Raw genomic sequence first — 18,045 nt, 5'->3', positions numbered from 1 at the left:
AAAAAAAAAAAAAAAAAAAAATGGTTATTTCTTCCTCTTTAAAAACCAATTTATGACAAACCTTCACAGCCAACATCACAGGCAAAATTTAGATTAAGAGCAATTATAATTCCATTTTTCAGTAACACTAACCACATTTCAAATGCTTAATAGTCACATATAGCTACTGGGCACCATTAAGAACAATCTCTTGAGATACAGAACATTTCCTTAATGGCAGAAAATTCTATTGGACAATACACTCCACTGCATAAGTTGATCAGGAAAAGCTCTGCATCAAAATGACTAAATTCTAGTACGCTATGATCATAAAATTATATTTTCAAACCTACTAGCTCATGACTCCCACCATAGTACTTTAAACCCCAAGGACGTCTCTTTTTTTTCAATTTGGAGGCACACTGTTAATTGCTGTTCGAAAAAAAAAAAAAATCTGTTTATTCCAACCCTAGCTGCACAACTCACTAGTTATATGACCTTATGTGAATCCCTTAACTTACCTAAACTTCAGGCTTCCTCATCTACAAAATAAGGCTGTAACCCATTTCACAGGACAGTTAAGAGGAATAAATGAAATGTAAAGCCCACACCTAAAATATAGTTCTGCTCCTGACACAGACAGGCTATGTTTTTATGTGAATTTTTCCCACAGCTAGCCTTGGGTTGTTTTCAAAAATATGTGAAGTTATAAAAGACTGTTATCAAGTAAGTCAGAACACTTCCTCCATCCTCCCACAAAATGTCTTTTGGGCATTGGGAATCACCAAGTGCTACGTGACAAGACCAGGCTTGATGGAGAATTCAAGAAACCTCGATTTAACAATATGAAATTTAGATAATACTGAGTTGTACACATAATTGTTAGTCCACTTGGTTCAAACAAATTTTATTGCTCTGTTATGTGAAAAACAGCAAGAAATAAAAAACCATTAGTTCCTGCTATCTAGGATTTTATACCCAGGAGCTTTTCTTATAAACCATAATATAAAATACGATATGGTATCACAATATACTATATGTAAAATGATACCGAACTGTACTTCTGCACAATTCAAATATTAAATTCTTAATATGATTATAAGCATATTAAAAGCATGCTATTAGCTGAGGCAGGAAAATCACTTGAACCTAGGAGGCAGGGGAGGTGGTGAGCCAAGATGGTGCCATTGCACTCCAGACTGGGCAACAAGAGTGAAACAACAACAACAAAAAGATTAAGAGATTTCCCCAGGTAAAGTAGTGATGGTAAGTAATTTGATAAATGCCATCTGGGTGTGGTGGCTCAGACCTACAATCCCAGCACTTTGGGAGTCTGTGGCAGGAGGATCACTTGAGGCCAAGAGTTTAAGACCAGCCTGGGCAACATAGTGAGATTCTATCTACAAAAAATACAAAAATTATTAGCTGGGCATGGTAGTGCACACCTGTGGTCCCAGCTACTCAGGAGCCTCAGGTGGAAAGATTGCTTCAGCCATGACTATGTCACTGTACTCCAGCCTGGGTGACACAGTGAGACCCCATCTCAAAAAAAAAAAAAAAAAAAAAAAAAAAAAGCCATGCTAGGAAACAGAAACGACACAAAAACAAATGTGTTTAAAACTGAAGTACTGTTCAAGTAACAAAGGTGCAATATGGTAAAAAAACAGGGTAGATTAAAGAACTAATAATCACACTGAAAAGAGCTTAGAGTGAGACTGAAAATGGCCTTCCATATAAATCTATAGCATTTCAATTCTATCATACTGAATATCCACTTATCTGAAGAAATGGTACATACACACATAAAACTTCTCATAAGCAGCATGAAAGTAATTCCCATCAGAGAAGTAATGGAATATTGTAACAGGGGAGGAGCAAACCTGGGCAGTAGCATTAATAATGAAGAGGAAAGAAGAAATACATTTTAGTAGTACCTCCCAGCATTTCATAGTACTGTGAATAACTCAATATTTAAAAACAATCCTTTTTCTGGTTTTGATTATATCGTCACTACCCAAATATTCAGATTTTAAAGTGCTTCAAAAGGCTGGGCACAGTGACTCATGCCTGTAATCCCACCCCTTTGGGAGGCCGAGGCAGAACAATCACTTGAACCCAGGAGTTCAAGATCAGTCTTGGAAACAAAGCGACACCCCATCTCTCATCACCCCATCTCGATTAAATTCAAGAGTCAAAAAAAAGAGGCCTGCAAGTTAAAATTTACCATTCCTTTTCTCATTTTAAGAACTAAGTGAGTTGTATTTAAGGCTCCTCATTCAGGATATTCATACATTTTAAATTGCTTTAGAAAAGCAAATTAGTTGTTATAATATTAACCTATATACTACAGTTGAATTCTAAAGTTACTACCTCTATCATACTGCTTATATTCAGCATAGAATTTTAAGATGCTATAACACAAGTAACTTTTTACAGTACAGGGTAATGAGTTAAGAGCACAGTTAGTTCAGGCTTAACTAATGCCATGGGCCTGTTATTTACCTAATTTCTGTCTCGGTTTCCTCTTATCTACCCAGTTATTTTAAGGACTGATATTACATGCATATACAGTAAGAGAAAGTCTAAGGGCCGGGTGCAGTGGCTTATGCCCATAACCTCACCACTTTGGGAGGCCAAGGTGGGTGGATCACTTGAGGCAAGGAGTACGAGACCAGCCTGGCCAACATGGCAAAACCCCATCTCTACAAAAAAATACAAAAATTAGCCGAGCATCATCATGCACACCTGTAATTCCAGCTACTCAGAGGCTGAGGCACAAGAATGGCTTCAACCCCGGTGGGGGGTAGAGATTGCAGTGAGCCGAGATCATGCCACTGTACTCCAACCTGCGCAACAGAGCAAGACCCTATCTCAAAAAAAACAAAAACAAAACAAAACAAAACAAAACAAAAAAAAACAAAAAAAAAAAGCCCGGTGCAGTGGCTCAAGCCCGTAATCCCCGAACTTTGGGAGGCCAAGGCAGGCGATCACAAGGTCAAGAGATCAAGACTATTCTGACCAACGTGGTGAACCCCGTCTCTACTAAAAATAAAAAAAATTAACTGAGCATGGGGGTGCGCACTTGTAGTCACAGCTACTCAGGAGACTGAGGCAGGAGAACAGCTTGAACCCAGGAGGCAGAGGTTGCAGTGAGTCAAGACTGCACCACTGAACTCCAGCCTGGTGACAGGGTGAGATTGTGTCTCCAAAAAAAAAAAGGCCAACAAAGAAGAGTACTTGACACAAGACTAAAGTTAGCTTAACTATCTCAAATAAGGCCCCAGTGGGAAAGGCAGGGTATTAGAAATTTGAAAATATACTGTAATAAGCAAACCTACAATTTTCCAATGGGAAACCCTTCACTAAAAAGCAACAAAATCCTACTAGCACTTCCAGAGAGCAGTTAAGGAGTTATCACCCCTGCTCTGAGAACTTTAAACATGCCTTTTCTATTTATTTTCATGAACTTTAAACATGCCTTTTCTATTTATTTTCATGCCTTTTATATTCAATTAATATTATCCAGCATTCTTGTCAGTCAGAGATCATCCATTAAATGACAGAAATACAGATGTTCCACGACTTGTGATGTTACATCCTGATAAACCCAGCGTTAAGTTCAACATAATCTTAAATCAAAAGGTGACTTTTTAACTTACGACAATTCCAATTTGCAGTGAGTTTACCTGGATCTATCAATCGAGGAGCACAATGAATTCATATGGTTTTCACATCATGGTAAAGTTGAAAAATCTTAAGTCAAACCATTATATGTCAGGGACAGCTGTATACAATACAGGCACGTGCCACCATGCCCAGCTAATTTTTTGTAGTTTAGTAGAGACGGGTTTCACTATGTTGACCAGGATGGTCTCGATCTGTTGACCTCGTGATCCACCCGCCTCGGCCTCCCAAAGTGCTGGGATTACAGGCTTGAGCCACCGCGCCCGGCCTACAATACTTTTATATGTATATAACCGATGTGTTATCTTTGGAACTTAGTTGAATTAATCTTGAAAGATTAAAAATAATTATTTGAGCTTATGTGTAGCAACATCACCACGGGGGCGGAAACGTGTATCAACTTATACAGTCTATGACAAAAGCACCACAAAGATATTTTAGGGTAATGAGTAGAAACAAATTCTTAAAATGACAAATAATCCTCCCAATTAGCTTAAAGAAGCCTTCCAGTATATGATTTACTGTATTTAAAATGAGTCCTTAATGTCATTTTTTTCTGATTATAAAAATATATTTATTTATAAAAATATATTTATTTTAAGAAAATTGTGGCTATATACCATAAACTATAAAGGAAATATATATGCAAATATATATAATAAAAATAAAAGTTAGCTATACCTGACCTACAGCTAAGCATAATTAACACTTTGGTGGATCTCCATCTTTTCTGCACACGAACATACTATAAATAAAGTTGGGTTCAATATGAGTAAATGCCCTTAACACTAGAGGGGGCATCTGCTCAAGCAATGTCCAGTACATCAAGTGACAAACAGTCAAAAGTCAGCAAGATATTAAGGTTAAGAATGACTAGTAAATTTACTTATTTCCTCTATGATTTTATATACAAATTAACTTCTAGAAAATGACTTATTCACCCAATTCAAATCACACTCCTTTGGGAAGTAGCATAGTTAAATTTACTATTTTAGAAGGATCTGTGGTGAAGGGTACAAGAAGCGCAGATCATCAGAAGCTCATCCGTGGGCCCCTCTAAAAATCAGTAAATGTCCACCTTAAAAGATTTTCTCTAGCCATCATTTCAAAGCCACACTGTGTGTGAAACCACCACAATGTCAAGAGATTCTATAATCCAAATGCTTTCTTCTCTTGCAACACAATATTCCAAATAGGGGAGACTATTTGAAATAAAACCATCAGAAAGCATATTCCCAAAGAATTTCTCAAGTTAGACCCTACTCTGTTCTAGCAATTTTCACATACTGAAAGGCTGATCACACTTATTTTAGATCAAAATACCTGAACAGGCCTAAAAGGCTCATCAGATTCCTTCCACCTAGAAAACAGGAGACAGACAATTTTTTCAATATCATTCCGAGGCCAAAGAATGAAATCCATCTCCTGAGTACAGCCAATTACATCCTATAAAATGATGAGAAAAAAAAAAGTTTATGTTTAAAGAAACAGCTACATCAAGTAATGTCACCAATTACAGGGTTTGCCTATAAAAACATTCTATAAGTACAAAAGACCTACCGTGTATCTTTTTATATCTTAGGAGGTAAACATAATAGGATTGTCTACAATCTGAATAGCTCATGACCTAACTTTCTTTTTCTTTTTTGGAGACAGAGTCTGTCACCCAGCCTAGAGTGCAGTGGTGCAATCTCAGCTTACTGCAACTTCTGCCTCCTCAAGTGATTTTACTGAATTAGCCTTCTGAGTGGCTGGGATTGCAGGTGTGTGCCACCACCCCTGGCTAATATTTTTTGTATTTTTAATAGAGACAGGGTTTCGCCATTGGCCAGGCTGGTCTTGAACTCCTGACCTCAGGTGATCTACCCGCCTTGACCTCCTGAAGTGCTGGGATTACAGGCGTGAGCCACTGCACCCAGTCCTAATTTTAATTTTTATCTTGTAGAGAGTCACATACACTCAGTCCAATGCTCCTAACATCAAGACCTAGGTTTATCTGTGTATGGTGAAACCTCCAACAAAAACTCTGATTTCTACTGTGCTGTCAGAACCTGAACGTTTATTTCCACCTTTAAAAATCATAACCTAGGGCCGGGCGCGGTGGCTCAAGCCTGTAATCCCAGCACTTTGGGAGGCCGAGGCGGGTGGATCACGAGGTCAAGAGATCGAGACCATCCTGGTCAACATGGTGAAACCTCGTCTCTACTAAAAATACAAAAAATTAGCTGGGCATGGTGGTGCGTGCCTGTAATCCCAGCTACTCAGGAGGCTGAGGCAGGAGAATTGCCTGAACCCAGGAGGCGGAGGTTGCGGTGAGCCGAGATCGCGCCATTGCACTCCAGCCTGGGTAACAAGAGCGAGACTCCGTCTCAAAAAAAAAAAAAATAAATAAAATAAATAAAAAAAATAAAAAATCATAACCTATTTAACAAAGACGTCTTACAACTCCTAATATGAATCACTATCTTATTACAGCTGAAATGCTATTTTTATGTTAATATAAAACTACTTTTCTCCATTGCTGACTTGTGCTTCATTACTGCAGTCACCATATTAATTTCCGAAGGTATATAAATCTCTTCCAGATCAATACCTGGTTATCTCCAGCATTCTCCCCAAATAATTGTGAGGATCTCTTGGTTCAGCTATGCCCAAATTAACTTTTAATATGTTGCAGAAGTTTACAAAGCTGGAAGAACCTCCTTATTTTCATATTCCCCCCAAAAAGGAAATATAATAAACAAAGACATAAGTCACTTATCCCACAATAGTAACACACACCATTATGAGCCTAATATGACAGTTATCCATGTTTTATTTAAGGTCAAATTTTAAAAAACAAACCTATCTAAAAAATTTTAAAACAACTTGAAACCAGGAAACCGGAGAAAAAAAATTAAAAAAAAAAAAAAAACTTTATGCGTAACACTTAAATTATTAAACACAGTTGGCTACTGGCCGGGTACAGTGGATCATACTTGCAATCCCAGCACTTTGGAAAGCCAAGGCAGGTGGATCACCTGAGGTCAGGACCAGCCTGGCCAACATGGCAAAACTCCATCTCTACTAAAAATAAAAAAAATTAGCCAGGTGTGGTGGTATACAACTGTAGTCCCAGCTACTCAGGAGGCTGAGGCAGGAGAGCTGTTTGAACGTGCAGGGGCAGAGGCTGCACTGAGACAAGATCACACCACTGGACTCCAGCATCAGCAAGAGTAAGATTGTCTCAGGGGAAAAAAAAAAAAAAAAAGAAAAAAAAGAGACTGCTATCATCAGCACCTAAAATGGATTAAAGAAATCCGTTTATATACTTTACCCACATAAGACTGGTCTGGGGCAAAAATGTATTTTTCTAATCCTATATAAACACAGTGCGTGTTTAAAGTCATGATCCCAGTTATCAACATGCACAAAGACAAATTTACCTGAAGAGATTGGTGATATCATAACTACCGACTTTAAGGGTGTAGGGGGAAATGCAATGTTAATCCACAGAAATTTATCAAGCCAAGACTTAAGGCAGAACTTACCCTTCTCATAGACTGATATCGAGGAGCATGGAGCTGTACCACATCCTTCTGTAAAAGCTCTAAGGAACTTTCCAAGGAATAGCTGGAATCTCGCACACCTTTCAGGATATTTTCTTCATAATTATTTGTCATGACTGGTATAACCTCAGACACTTCAAAAAGTGCCGACTTTTTCTTCTAAAAGAAAATAAAATGGTATATTAACTCAAAGAAGCAGTCTTTTAACACTCGGTTCATATTACAATGTCCTGTAACTTTAACTCCACAATTGCTGAAAACACATTTTCAGATAAGTAATTCCTTCTGGTCTTCCTCCATTCTCCCCCTCCAATCATACATGTACAAGCTGCGATTAGAATGTTTTTTTAACTCTTGAGTTTTATAGTATAACAGTATCCATAGCATTATTTGACACCATAATTCTTAAAATTATATCTCACCCGTTTTAAAACAATGCTATTCAGACGAATGAATTGTTTCATTCCTTACATGGATCAATTTCCATTACTTTCTGGATACTATATAATCAAAACCATCTATATCCATATAGATTTTGAGATGGAGCCTCACTGTGTTGCCCAGGCAGTGGTGTGATCTTGGCTCACTGCAACCTCTGCCTCCTGGGTTCAAGGAGTTCTGCCTCAGCCTCCCGTGTAGCTGGAATTACAGGCCTGTGCCACAACACCTGGGGAATTTTTGTATTTTTAGTAGAGACGGGGTTTCACCATGTTGGCCAGGCTGGTCTCAAACTCCTGACCTCAAGTGATCTGCCTGCGTTAGCCTCCCAAAGTGCTGGGATAACAGGCGTGAGCCACCTCACCCGGCCAAAACCATCAATATTTGAAAGACTTTAAATTAAAAAAAAAAAAATACAACAAGTTCTCTTTTAACAGTCAAGACCAAGTACTAGTCACAAACCTACCTTTAAAAATTCTATACCATTAAGTATGTATCATGAACTACTCAGAGCAACTGCAAGGACACTGCCCATTCACAGAATAAAACCAGATTATCATCGGTGTTCAAGAATTAGTTGGTGCAATTTGGGGCAATTTACACGTTAAATACAAAGATCAGGTCTCACCACTTGTATCTTGCATTTATTTAAAGAGTATACACGATATCATCTTCAACTAAAATTCAATCTCATCAATTTAGCTTGTCAACAGAACAAAACAAAACAAAAAAGTGGGGGCGTAAATCCTTGATACCACCCAATCTTGGGAAAGTCACTTCAAAAAGTACTTTAAAATCATTTTACAATGCTATACTTCAGCAGCTAAGAATGCTCTGAAATACAAATAACCTTTAAGAGTTAAGAGTTGGGCAGCTCCTGCCTGTAATCCCTGCACTTTAGAAGGCCATGGCAGGAGGATCACTTAAGCCCAGGAGTTCAAGACCAGCCTGGGCAACACAGTGAGGCCCATCTCAACTACAAAAATAAGTAAATAAAAGAGTAAACAGTAGAGAAAAATCTGGAAAACTTCCAAATACTGAATAGATACCACGCTAAGATTTTATTTCTGATCTGAAATTAGCTCACGATTTAAAGCACCAAAATCCAAGCAGTATTTCCTTATATGTATAACCTCATCTCAGATCAAATAAGCCTTGTTGGTAATTTTTAAAAACGTTCCTTTTAAGTCACAAAAAATACTGTTTTTATCATTCTATCCTTGACTAGTCACAACTCAGTGCTTGCTATTTAACTGTGGTACTAATTCTAATTAAGACCTCCACTGCCTCCCAAAATAAAACTTCTTCTAAGTCATTTTAAATTTTTAAAAACTGCAGTTCTATACAAGTCAAAATGAACTTCAAGTAGAAAAGAAACAAAAAAATCATATTTCTAACACAAATTAACCATTTCAGTATTTAATTGTTCCTCAAAGTTAAGATGTATTCTACTTCATTAAATGCGTATGAGAAAAGGTTACCTACATTATGAAGTTTAAGAAACAGGCTAACTTTAGCATATAAACAGTTTGAATACAATTTAAAACTTTCAGGCATCTTATTTATACTCTACATTAGATAATCTTTAAATTACATCATAAGGTTTCCTATGTTAACTCCACACAAAATTTTATAATGCCGCCCACCCCATGTCAACTCAAAGTGTATACTAGTACTAAGTTTCAGACTCAAGTATTTCCAAACCAATGAACGCTCAAGGATCTTTTTGTTCAGTTATGCTGCAACTGCTCAATTCAAAGAATCACCTCAAGGGTGAAAAACAGCATACAAAGCAGACTTTTTTCAACCACTCTTTAACTTATTATTAATAATTTAAGAGTAACATATAATATACACTTACAAAAATCACTTGTGCTAATTCACTATTAAGAACTTTAAATTACCTTCTCCTTGAATACAAAGGCAATATACATCTTGAAGTCAAACTGGTCAGCTAGAGATTCTTTTTTCTTTCTAAGCTGAGCACGTAGTCTGTTCAGAGCTTGTTTCTTCCGGGAGTTTGGGTCCCCCATTTTGAAATAGAGGTGGTACTAAAGCCTTTGGAAATTGTCACTAAACTATGGGCACTTTTTCTTAAGACTCAAGTACAACAGAAACAAGTCATTTTTTTCCCTGCTAATATGATTGAATATCGAAAATCACGACTGTAACCCAAAAACTGTACCTTCTGGCAATATTAGCAGACTGTCATATTACAGGGTCAAGAAACAAAAGCTGCTGTCCAGTCATGTTTGGACAATAACGTTTGGGGTTAGCTGGGAAAAAGGGAGGGGAGAAAGGAAAGAAAGAGGAGAAAATACTTGAACTAACTTTCTGGAAAACACATTTGGCTCAACTGCCAAAATAAAGGCTTTGCGGAGAAATGAAAAGCCTATAATCAGGATTTAGGTGTGCAATAAAACACAGCTGACACCAGACCAATCCCTAAAATCCATCCGGATTTTCCCCCCTTTTTAGAAAAGGGATTAAGAAAAGGAACAGGGAGGGGGAACTGTGATCCTTGCTTTCCAAAGGAAAAAAAGGAAAAACCACCAAAACCAAACAAAACACCAAAACAGGGTAGGTGAATGAAACTGAAATATCCAATTAGATTTCACCCAGCCAGCTCCATGGCTGTAGTACCTAATTAATTCTTTGTTATTTCAGATTTCACTATTGCTATGTATTATCAGTGCTTGTTATTGATTACACTTGGTGGTGAGCATAGAGAAAAGTGCAAAACCGGTAGAGAAGGAAAGGGAGAGGTACAGGGTTTCCCTGCAATCAACTACAGTGTATACCGGGGGCGGGCAGCTGCTGCCCAAAAGAGCCATGAGAAAAAACAGCGGAGTCATTACCAGCTTCCCCATCACCCACATTTTCACCCTCAGGCGGCTGCTAACGCTGCTGCCAAGGAGAATCATGATGGCAGAGGGAAAAGGGGTATATAATACGGTATTAATTATTCCGGCTCTGTGGTTAGACCTGATTAATGCCCGGGTTCCCAACACCCCCAGCCCTGCAACTAGTCCTACATTCCCCAAGGGAGACTTCCCTGTGGATTTGCCCCCGTTCAAGTTGGTGGGGAGTGCAAATTATCTTCTGCTGAGCATTGCTGAGGCAAAGGTGGCGGGTTCTTCTCCCAAGTCCCAGGCGGTGCCCGGAGACCACCTGCCTTCCACCCCCCAGGTCCCACCCCCACCCCTTGCCTTCAGCGGCAGCGACTCACTCGCACCACGGGAGACACAGGATCACTCAGGTTTTCACTCATTTCATCGTGGAAACAATTCCCGCCCGGGTGGAGTAGGCGGGAGAGGGTAAATGGGAAGGATCAGTGGGAAAAAAAGAAAATAATCGTGTTAATATTACTTCTGAAATAAGCCCACCCACCCTTCCCCCAAAAAATTAATTTCCCGGATTAGCTCTCTCTCACGTTAAACAGACCATGTTTCCAAAGTTTGGATTGTTTAGGGTGGGGTTGTTAGTTTGTTTCCCGAGGGGCAGGGGATGGAACTGAGGCAGCTAGGGCGGGGTAGGTGACGGGTAAATCCCCTCCCCGTCCCCGCGGAGCCCGGGACTCACGGACCGACTCTCGGGCGGGGTTTGGGCCCTCTAGCCGCAGCCTGCGGGCGGAGCGGTGGCGGCGGCGGCGGCGGCGAAAGAGGCGGCGGCGGCGGGGGCGCTGCTCGCTGCACTGGCAGGAGCCATGTCAAGAGAAAACCACCAGCCAACTGAGCCCCGCCATCCCCGCTGCAGTGCGCACTGTGACCCGGCCGCCCGCGCTGCTGCCGCCGCTCAGCCCCCACCTGGGACCCATAGTCTGGCTCGGCGCCCCGGGCGGCGACGGAGAAGGACGCGGAGACAGCGGCGACAGGGAGAGAAAAAGAAAAAGAGGAAAAACGAGGAGAAAGATGGGGAGCTGGATTGGTACTGGCGGCTGAGGGGGAAAGGAAAGGAAGCCCTGCGCTACGGCTCAGCGAAGTAAACCCCCCAAAATAAAGTTATTTCAGTTCAAGCATCTGCTCTCGAGTCTCTTCCTGCTACAATCGGATTCCGGCTCTCAGGAAAGGTCGAGGAGACCCGGAGGGGGGAAAAGCCGAAGCGGTTGCTGAGCGTCCGCGGCGATAACGCCTCGTTCCCCCCCCCAACGATGGCTGCAGATGCGACGACGGCCTCGGGCACCTCCCGGGTCCGGGGCAGAGTCGCGTTTGAGAAAAGAAACGAGAACAAACAACTTAAAATGGCACCGACGGCCGCTGCGTCACCCGCCTCTCACCGGCACCGCCCCGGTGCGACTGCGACTGCGCATCTGCGGGACCTCACCATTTGCGCAGGATCAAAGGGGGAGAAAGGATTGGAGATAGGAAAGTTTTCAAGGTGACCAAAAAAGAGGAAAACAGGTCAAGAAGAGAGAATAGTAACAAGACTTTTAAAAGTTGAGTCTTTGAAGTTAACGTTTCCATTTCAGCAATCTCGCCTCATGCGGGAGTTTGAGAGTTGAGACTCCTCTCTCCTCCTGTATGGAATTTTCAAGGGGCGTGGAAAGGGTCTCCCCGCCACTCCTTCCGCCCCCTCTTCTTCAGGAAGTCCCAGCCTCCGGAGTTGGCTTTTCGCCCCGCCCCGATGACATCATAAAAGCACGCCCTCTGCCCCCCCCTCAACAAAACACCCGGATGGAGTCGCACTTCCGAGTCTCGTCAGCTTCTCAGAGTAAGGCTGGGCGCGGGAAGGAGCTGAAGCAGCGCGCTGGGCGGGCCAGAGCAGGGGAAGTGGGCGGAGAGTGGGCGAGGGCAGAAAGAAAAGGAAAGTGTGTTGGAAGATTGGAAGCTTTTTATTTCGATTCTCATAATTGTTAGTCCTTTTGGGGGTCGGCCCCGCGGTATCTTGCAGCAACAAACCTGGAACTCACTTCGACCCCTGGAATTTAAACGGCGTGCGGGAGCCGGTGTTTCACGTTAGTTCCCCTTTCCTCTGTCCCCACCCCGCCACGTGCGCAGGCAGGGAGGGCGGTCCTCAAGCTTCGAGCAAGGTCAAAGACGCTGTTCAGACGTTGCTGCTGTGGCTTAGGAGAGGAGCAGCCCAGTTCTGACCCGTGCATTTTTGCCCCCTACTGTCAGAACATAATTTCTGTTAGGATTCGCCAAGACCTCAGACCTAACAGACCCACAGCCTGCCCCTTGTGTGGTTCTGTCTTCATCAGAACGTTTGCCCCCGAATCGCACGTCCTTGGCACCAAAGAGCAGTGAGTCCATTTCTGAGAACTCTACTGTGCTCGTGAAAACACAGTTATGTAAGTACTTAGCAAAGGTCGGTACTCCACGTAAGCAATACTTGTATAGTCATTGGCTACTCTGCTGAGAGTTTAGAAGTCCATTGGGACCTCAATTACTACTTTTCACTTCGTGAAATCAAAATAGATCAGCTTTAATAACATTGTTTCTGCCAAAGAGCTGAGACAATGAACCAAAAGAATAACTGGTACCCACGCTTCAGTGTATATTGTCCAGAACCAAAGGGCGACAGTCCTGAGGTTTCCAAATAATTTCTGATCTCGGAACATAAAGCTTGTATTTTCCTAGTCCTTTGCAGATTTGTTTTCAAAATGATGTAGCTGTGGAAAACTCACGTGGGTCAAACTAAAAAACTTCGTGTAGTTTATGGCATTGGTTTTAAAAAGAAAGAATTTAAAAATTAGGCCCAGCATGGTGGCTCACGTCTGTAATCCTAGCACTTTTGGAGGCCAAGGCGGGCGGATCACTGAAGTCAGGAGTCCGAGAGCAGCCTGGCCAACATGCTGAAACCTCGTCCCTAGTAAAAATAAAAAAATCAGCCGGGCAAGGTGGCAGGCGCCTGCGGTCCAGCTACTCGAAAGGCTGAGGCAGGAGAATTGCCTGAAGCCGCGAGACGGAGATTGCAGTGAGCTGAGATCGCTCCATTGCACTTTAGCCTGGGCGACAGAGTGAGCCTCCATTAAAAAAAAAAAAAAAGAACGTGTGAGCCAGTATGATCTTTAGGTGATCCACCTGCCTCAGCCTCCCAGAGTGTTGGGATTACAGTCCGTGAGCCACCACACCCAGTGGCTCATATGTTCTTGACCTTGCTCTGACTTGTATCCATGATCAGCTTCATGGAAGAATTTTTTAAATAACAGTTTTATTGAAATATAATTCACATGCCATATTTGCCTGCTTCAAGTGTACAATCCAGTGGTTTTTAATATATTCAGTGTTGTGCAACCGTCACATTATCACCCCAAGAAGAAATTCTATACCCATTAGCAGTCACTTCTTTGTAATTTATGCTCTGTTTAAAGATTTGCCTTTTCTGAAATTTCATATAGATGAAATCATTAAATATGTAGTCCTTCGTGACTGGCTTCTTCACTTAGCATAATGTTTTCAAGGTTCATGTTGTAGCATATATCAGTACTTAATTCTTTTTTATTGTGGAATAACATTGCATTGTACGAATATTCTGTATTTTCTTTATTCATCAATTGATGAACATTTGGTTTGTTTCTGCCTTTTGGCTGTTATAAGTAATGCTGCTATGAACATTCGTATAAAAGCTTTTGTGTAGATGCTTTTAATTCTCTTGATATGTACATAGGAGTGGAATTACTGGCATATATGTTAATACTATCTTTTGCCGTGTAAGAAACTGCCAGATGTTTTCCAAGTAGGTTGCACCATTTTACATTTCTACCAGCAGTGTATGAGGGTTCTAATTTCTCCACATTCTTGTTATGTTGTCTTGTTTAGTGTAACCATCCTAGTGAGTATGAAGAAGTATGTCATGGTGGTGGGTTTTTTTTTTTAATTTTGGGTTTTTTTTTTTTTTTTGAGTCAGTTTTGCTCCTGTTTCCCAGGCTGGAGTACAATGGTTGGATCTCGGCTCCCCACAACCTCCATCTGCCAGGTTCAAGCAATTCTCCTGCCTCAGGCTCCTGAGTAGCTGGGACTACAGGCATGTGCCACTGTGTCCGGCTAATTTTGTATTTTTAGTAGATACAGGGTTTCTCCATGTTGGTCAGGCTGTCCTTGAACTCCTGACCTTAGGTGATCTGCCCGCCTTGGCCTCCCAAAGTGCTGGGATTACAGGAGTGAGCCACCATGCCCGGTGTCATGATGGTTTTGATTTTCTTTTACTCAATGATTAATGATGTTGAGCATCTTTTCATGTGATTATTGACCATTCTAATATCTTCTTTGGTGGAAATATTTATTCGGAGCTTTTGCTCATTTATATTTATTTATTTGTTTATTTATTTTTTGAGACACAGTCTCACACTGTTGCCCAGACTGGAGTTCAGTGACACAATCTCAGCTGACTGCAACCTCCACCTCCTGGGTTCAAGCAATTCTACTGCCTCAGTCTTCTGAGTAGCTGGGACCACAGGCCCCCACCGCCATGCCCAGATGATTTTTGTATTTTTCGTAGAGACGAGTTTCGCCATGTTGGCCAGGCTGGTCTCAAACTCCTGACCTCAAGTGACCCACCTTCCTCAGCTTCCCAAAGCGTTGGGATTACAGGCGTGGGCCACCAAGCCCAGCCTTTTGCCCATTTTTAATTTAAAAAAATGTTTCTTAAGTTATCGAGGTGTAGAATTTATTTATTGTAGATACAGGTTCCCTGTCAGATATATAATTTGCAAATGATCTCCCCCATTCTGTTCTTCCACTTTCTTGGCGGTACCCTTTGCAGCACAAAAGTTTTTAATAGAGTCCAACTTGTCTTTTTTTTCATTTGTCCCTTGTGCTTTTGTTGTTTTATCTAATACATCATTGAAGAATTTTTTTGCTACTATAATAACCATGAAAAAAACAGTATGGAGCAGATGTTGAGGAAAAAAGTGAAGTTTTTAGTTTCAGCTACTGTGAAACAGAGTTGGAGACACCTGGTCACAGCTGAGCAAATTCTATGACACTCTGTGTTTGGGACTGTGCTAGGTCTTAATGAGATGAGCCAAGAAATAGCAGCAATGTGCCCTGGAGGAAGAAAACACTGCTAGCTCAATTTTCTCTTGAAAGGACTATAAAATAAGAAGGTAATCAAAGGAACTAAAACTTTTAAAAGCCATGACCAAACGTTCCTCAATGAAATTCAGATAAAAGTCAAAGAGTACTCACTTAAGATTTAGCTTTCTGTAATTGTGGAAAAAAATGCATTTCATTATGTTAGAAATGGCTTACTTAGACTGGGTGTGGTGGCTCACACCTGTAATCCCAGCACTTTGGGAGGCTGAGGAGGGTGGATCACAAGGTCAAGAGATCAAGACCATCCTGGCCAACATGGTGAAACTCTGTCTCTACTAAAAATACAAAATTAGCTGGGCGTGATGGAAGGTGCCTACAATCCCAGCTACTCAGGAGGCTGAGGCAGGAGAATTGCTTGAACCCAGGAGGCCGAGATTACATTGAGCCAAGATCGCACCACTGCACTCCAGACTGGTGACTGAGCAAGACTCCGTCTCAAAAAGAAAAAGAAAAAGAAATGGCTTACTTAGGTTAGGCTGCTTCAAATTCAATGGGATCCATGGAGTGATGATAGTGGCACCTTGGCTAAAAATATCTGCTTAATTTCGCTTTTAGAGTTTTAAATTATACCACTAGCTACACTGAAATTTCCCTGGTTGAAATGCAGATACCACTGCAGAGGTTACATTTTAATGAAATAACACCTTATAAAGATTCTTTTTTTTTTTTTTTGGGACGGAGTTTCGCTCTTGTTACCCAGTCTGGAGTGCAATGGCGCGATCTCTGCTCACCGCAACCTCCGCCTCCTGGGTTCAGGCAATTCTCCTGCCTCAGCCTCCTGAGTAGCTGGGATTACAGGCACGCGCCACCATGTCCAGCTAATTTTTTGTATTTTTAGTAGAGACGGGGTTTCACCGTGTTGACCAGGATGGTCTCGATCTCTTGACCTCGTGATCCACCCGCCTCGGCCTCCCAAAGTGCTGGGATTAAGGCTTGAGCCACCACGCCTGGCACCTTATAAAGATTCTATGCCAACCTTCTTCCTGAAGAAACGGAATCTAGACCAGTTTGGGAGGGCTCCTGTGTTAACTTCCAATCTTAAAGAAAAGAAGAACAACCCTAGATAACCCCAGTCTCTGACATTTATAGCAAGTTAGAAAATGATTTCTCAAACCTGTGCTTACATAGCCTAAATATATGACAATAGATAGACAATAAAGTATTTAACAACTGGTCTTCACTTTTCTAAAAAGTACGGACCTTTTCTTTTACCTTTAAAACATACATTGTAGGTACACACATGCTCTTCTTTTACAGAAATCAATTTTTCTAACATCCTCAGGCATACTAGACTTCTCAGGGGTTCTCAAACATTTTGTCCTTTCATTAGTGCTATGAAATTTGTCAGACATGGGCCTTGAATTTTGGCCATATTTATGATTAACAGTTCAATACGCAAGATAAAGGTCTTCAGCAGAACAAGTTTATGTTTAGACTCTACAGGCCTTGAGAACAAGTTCTGTTGCTCTACAGTTTGATTCTGAAAACAGCCACACCAGGGATCTTATCTCCAGATTTCAGCCCTAGAGATTTACCATCTAGGATAATTATGATATTGTGCATTAATAAAATTTGACAATCCAATGGGATTTTCTCAGCACATACTCTAGCACATACAGACCTCCCATCCACAGCAGAGCCGCGTGGTCATGATATAAAAAGGGTATTAAAAGGAGAAACTATGTTTGAGAGCTTTTCTTACCCTTTTTAGGGGCATCAGTGGATAGCTTGGTAATTTCTTCTTTAGTCTCACCCTTATTTCGTATAAGCCCAAACTATAGAGGTCAGTGCTTATTTGCAGGCTGATAGTTGAATATTTACTGAAAGCCTAAAACAAGTTGTAGGTTTAAAAAATGATGTTTGGACCAGGCACAGTGGCTCTAGCCTGTAATCCCAACCCTTTGGGAGGCCAATCCGTGTGGATAACCTGAGGTAGGAGTTTGAGACCAACCTGGCCAACATGATGAAACCTTTAGTCTCTACTAAAAAAACCAAAAAATTAGCCAGGTGTGGTGGTGTACACCTGTAACCCCAGCTACTCAGAGGCCTGAGGCAGGAGAATCGCTTGAACTGGGAAGGCTGAGGGTGCAGTGAGCCAAGATTGTACGACAGCGCTCCAGCCTGGGCAACAACTCCATCTCAAAAAAAAAAAAAAAAAAAAAAAAAGACAAAAGGAATGAGATTTGGTCAGGTGGCAGCCATTGTTCTGTTGTTCTGAAGTCTGGGACAGGGTTAGGAACCAGAGGCATTTTCAGGTGAGTACTTCTGGCCCACCATGTGTTTTCTTTATTTTTTAACTTCTTCTTTTCCCTGCTTTTTTTCTCCCGCTTGCCTTTCTTTTTTTTTTTTTTTTTTTTTTT

General features: G+C 41.3%; 2 protein-coding genes across 4 annotated transcripts in view; one reads left to right on the top strand and one right to left on the bottom strand.

Annotated features, from left to right (window-relative positions):
• CUNH6orf62 (chromosome unknown C6orf62 homolog) overlaps positions 1 to 11,164 on the bottom strand; it is a 15,393-nt gene extending 4,229 nt beyond the window's left edge. For 2 of the 3 annotated variants that reach the window (XR_004259628.1, XM_032247606.1), the window contains exons 1-3: positions 9,554 to 10,353; positions 7,194 to 7,370; positions 4,987 to 5,109 (exon numbers count right to left, since the gene is read on the bottom strand). Coding sequence is in view for 2 of the 3 variants with exons in the window: in XM_032247606.1 (XP_032103497.1) it covers positions 4,987 to 5,109; positions 7,194 to 7,370; positions 9,554 to 9,682 (429 nt within the window). In the remaining variant the exon portion in view is untranslated. Of the gene's footprint in view, positions 1 to 4,986; positions 5,110 to 7,193; positions 7,371 to 9,553; positions 10,354 to 10,878 lie in introns of those variants that run through there. The other variant, XM_032247607.1, reaches the window with a different exon arrangement.
• A 1,176-nt stretch (positions 11,165 to 12,340) lies between these two features.
• GMNN (geminin DNA replication inhibitor) overlaps positions 12,341 to 18,045 on the top strand; it is a 70,504-nt gene continuing 64,799 nt past the window's right edge. The window contains exon 1 of the mRNA XM_032247611.1: positions 12,341 to 12,359. The gene's annotated coding sequence lies outside the window, so the exon portion shown is untranslated. The remainder of the gene's footprint in view (positions 12,360 to 18,045) is intronic.

Source organism: Sapajus apella, unplaced genomic scaffold (genome assembly GCF_009761245.1).
Source record: "Sapajus apella isolate SASKATOON/1434 unplaced genomic scaffold, GSC_monkey_1.0 scaffold63, whole genome shotgun sequence".
Lineage (NCBI taxonomy): Eukaryota > Metazoa > Chordata > Mammalia > Primates > Cebidae > Sapajus > Sapajus apella.
The sequence above is the reverse complement of the archived record's forward strand: the minus strand, read 5'-3'. Positions and strand labels throughout refer to the sequence as shown.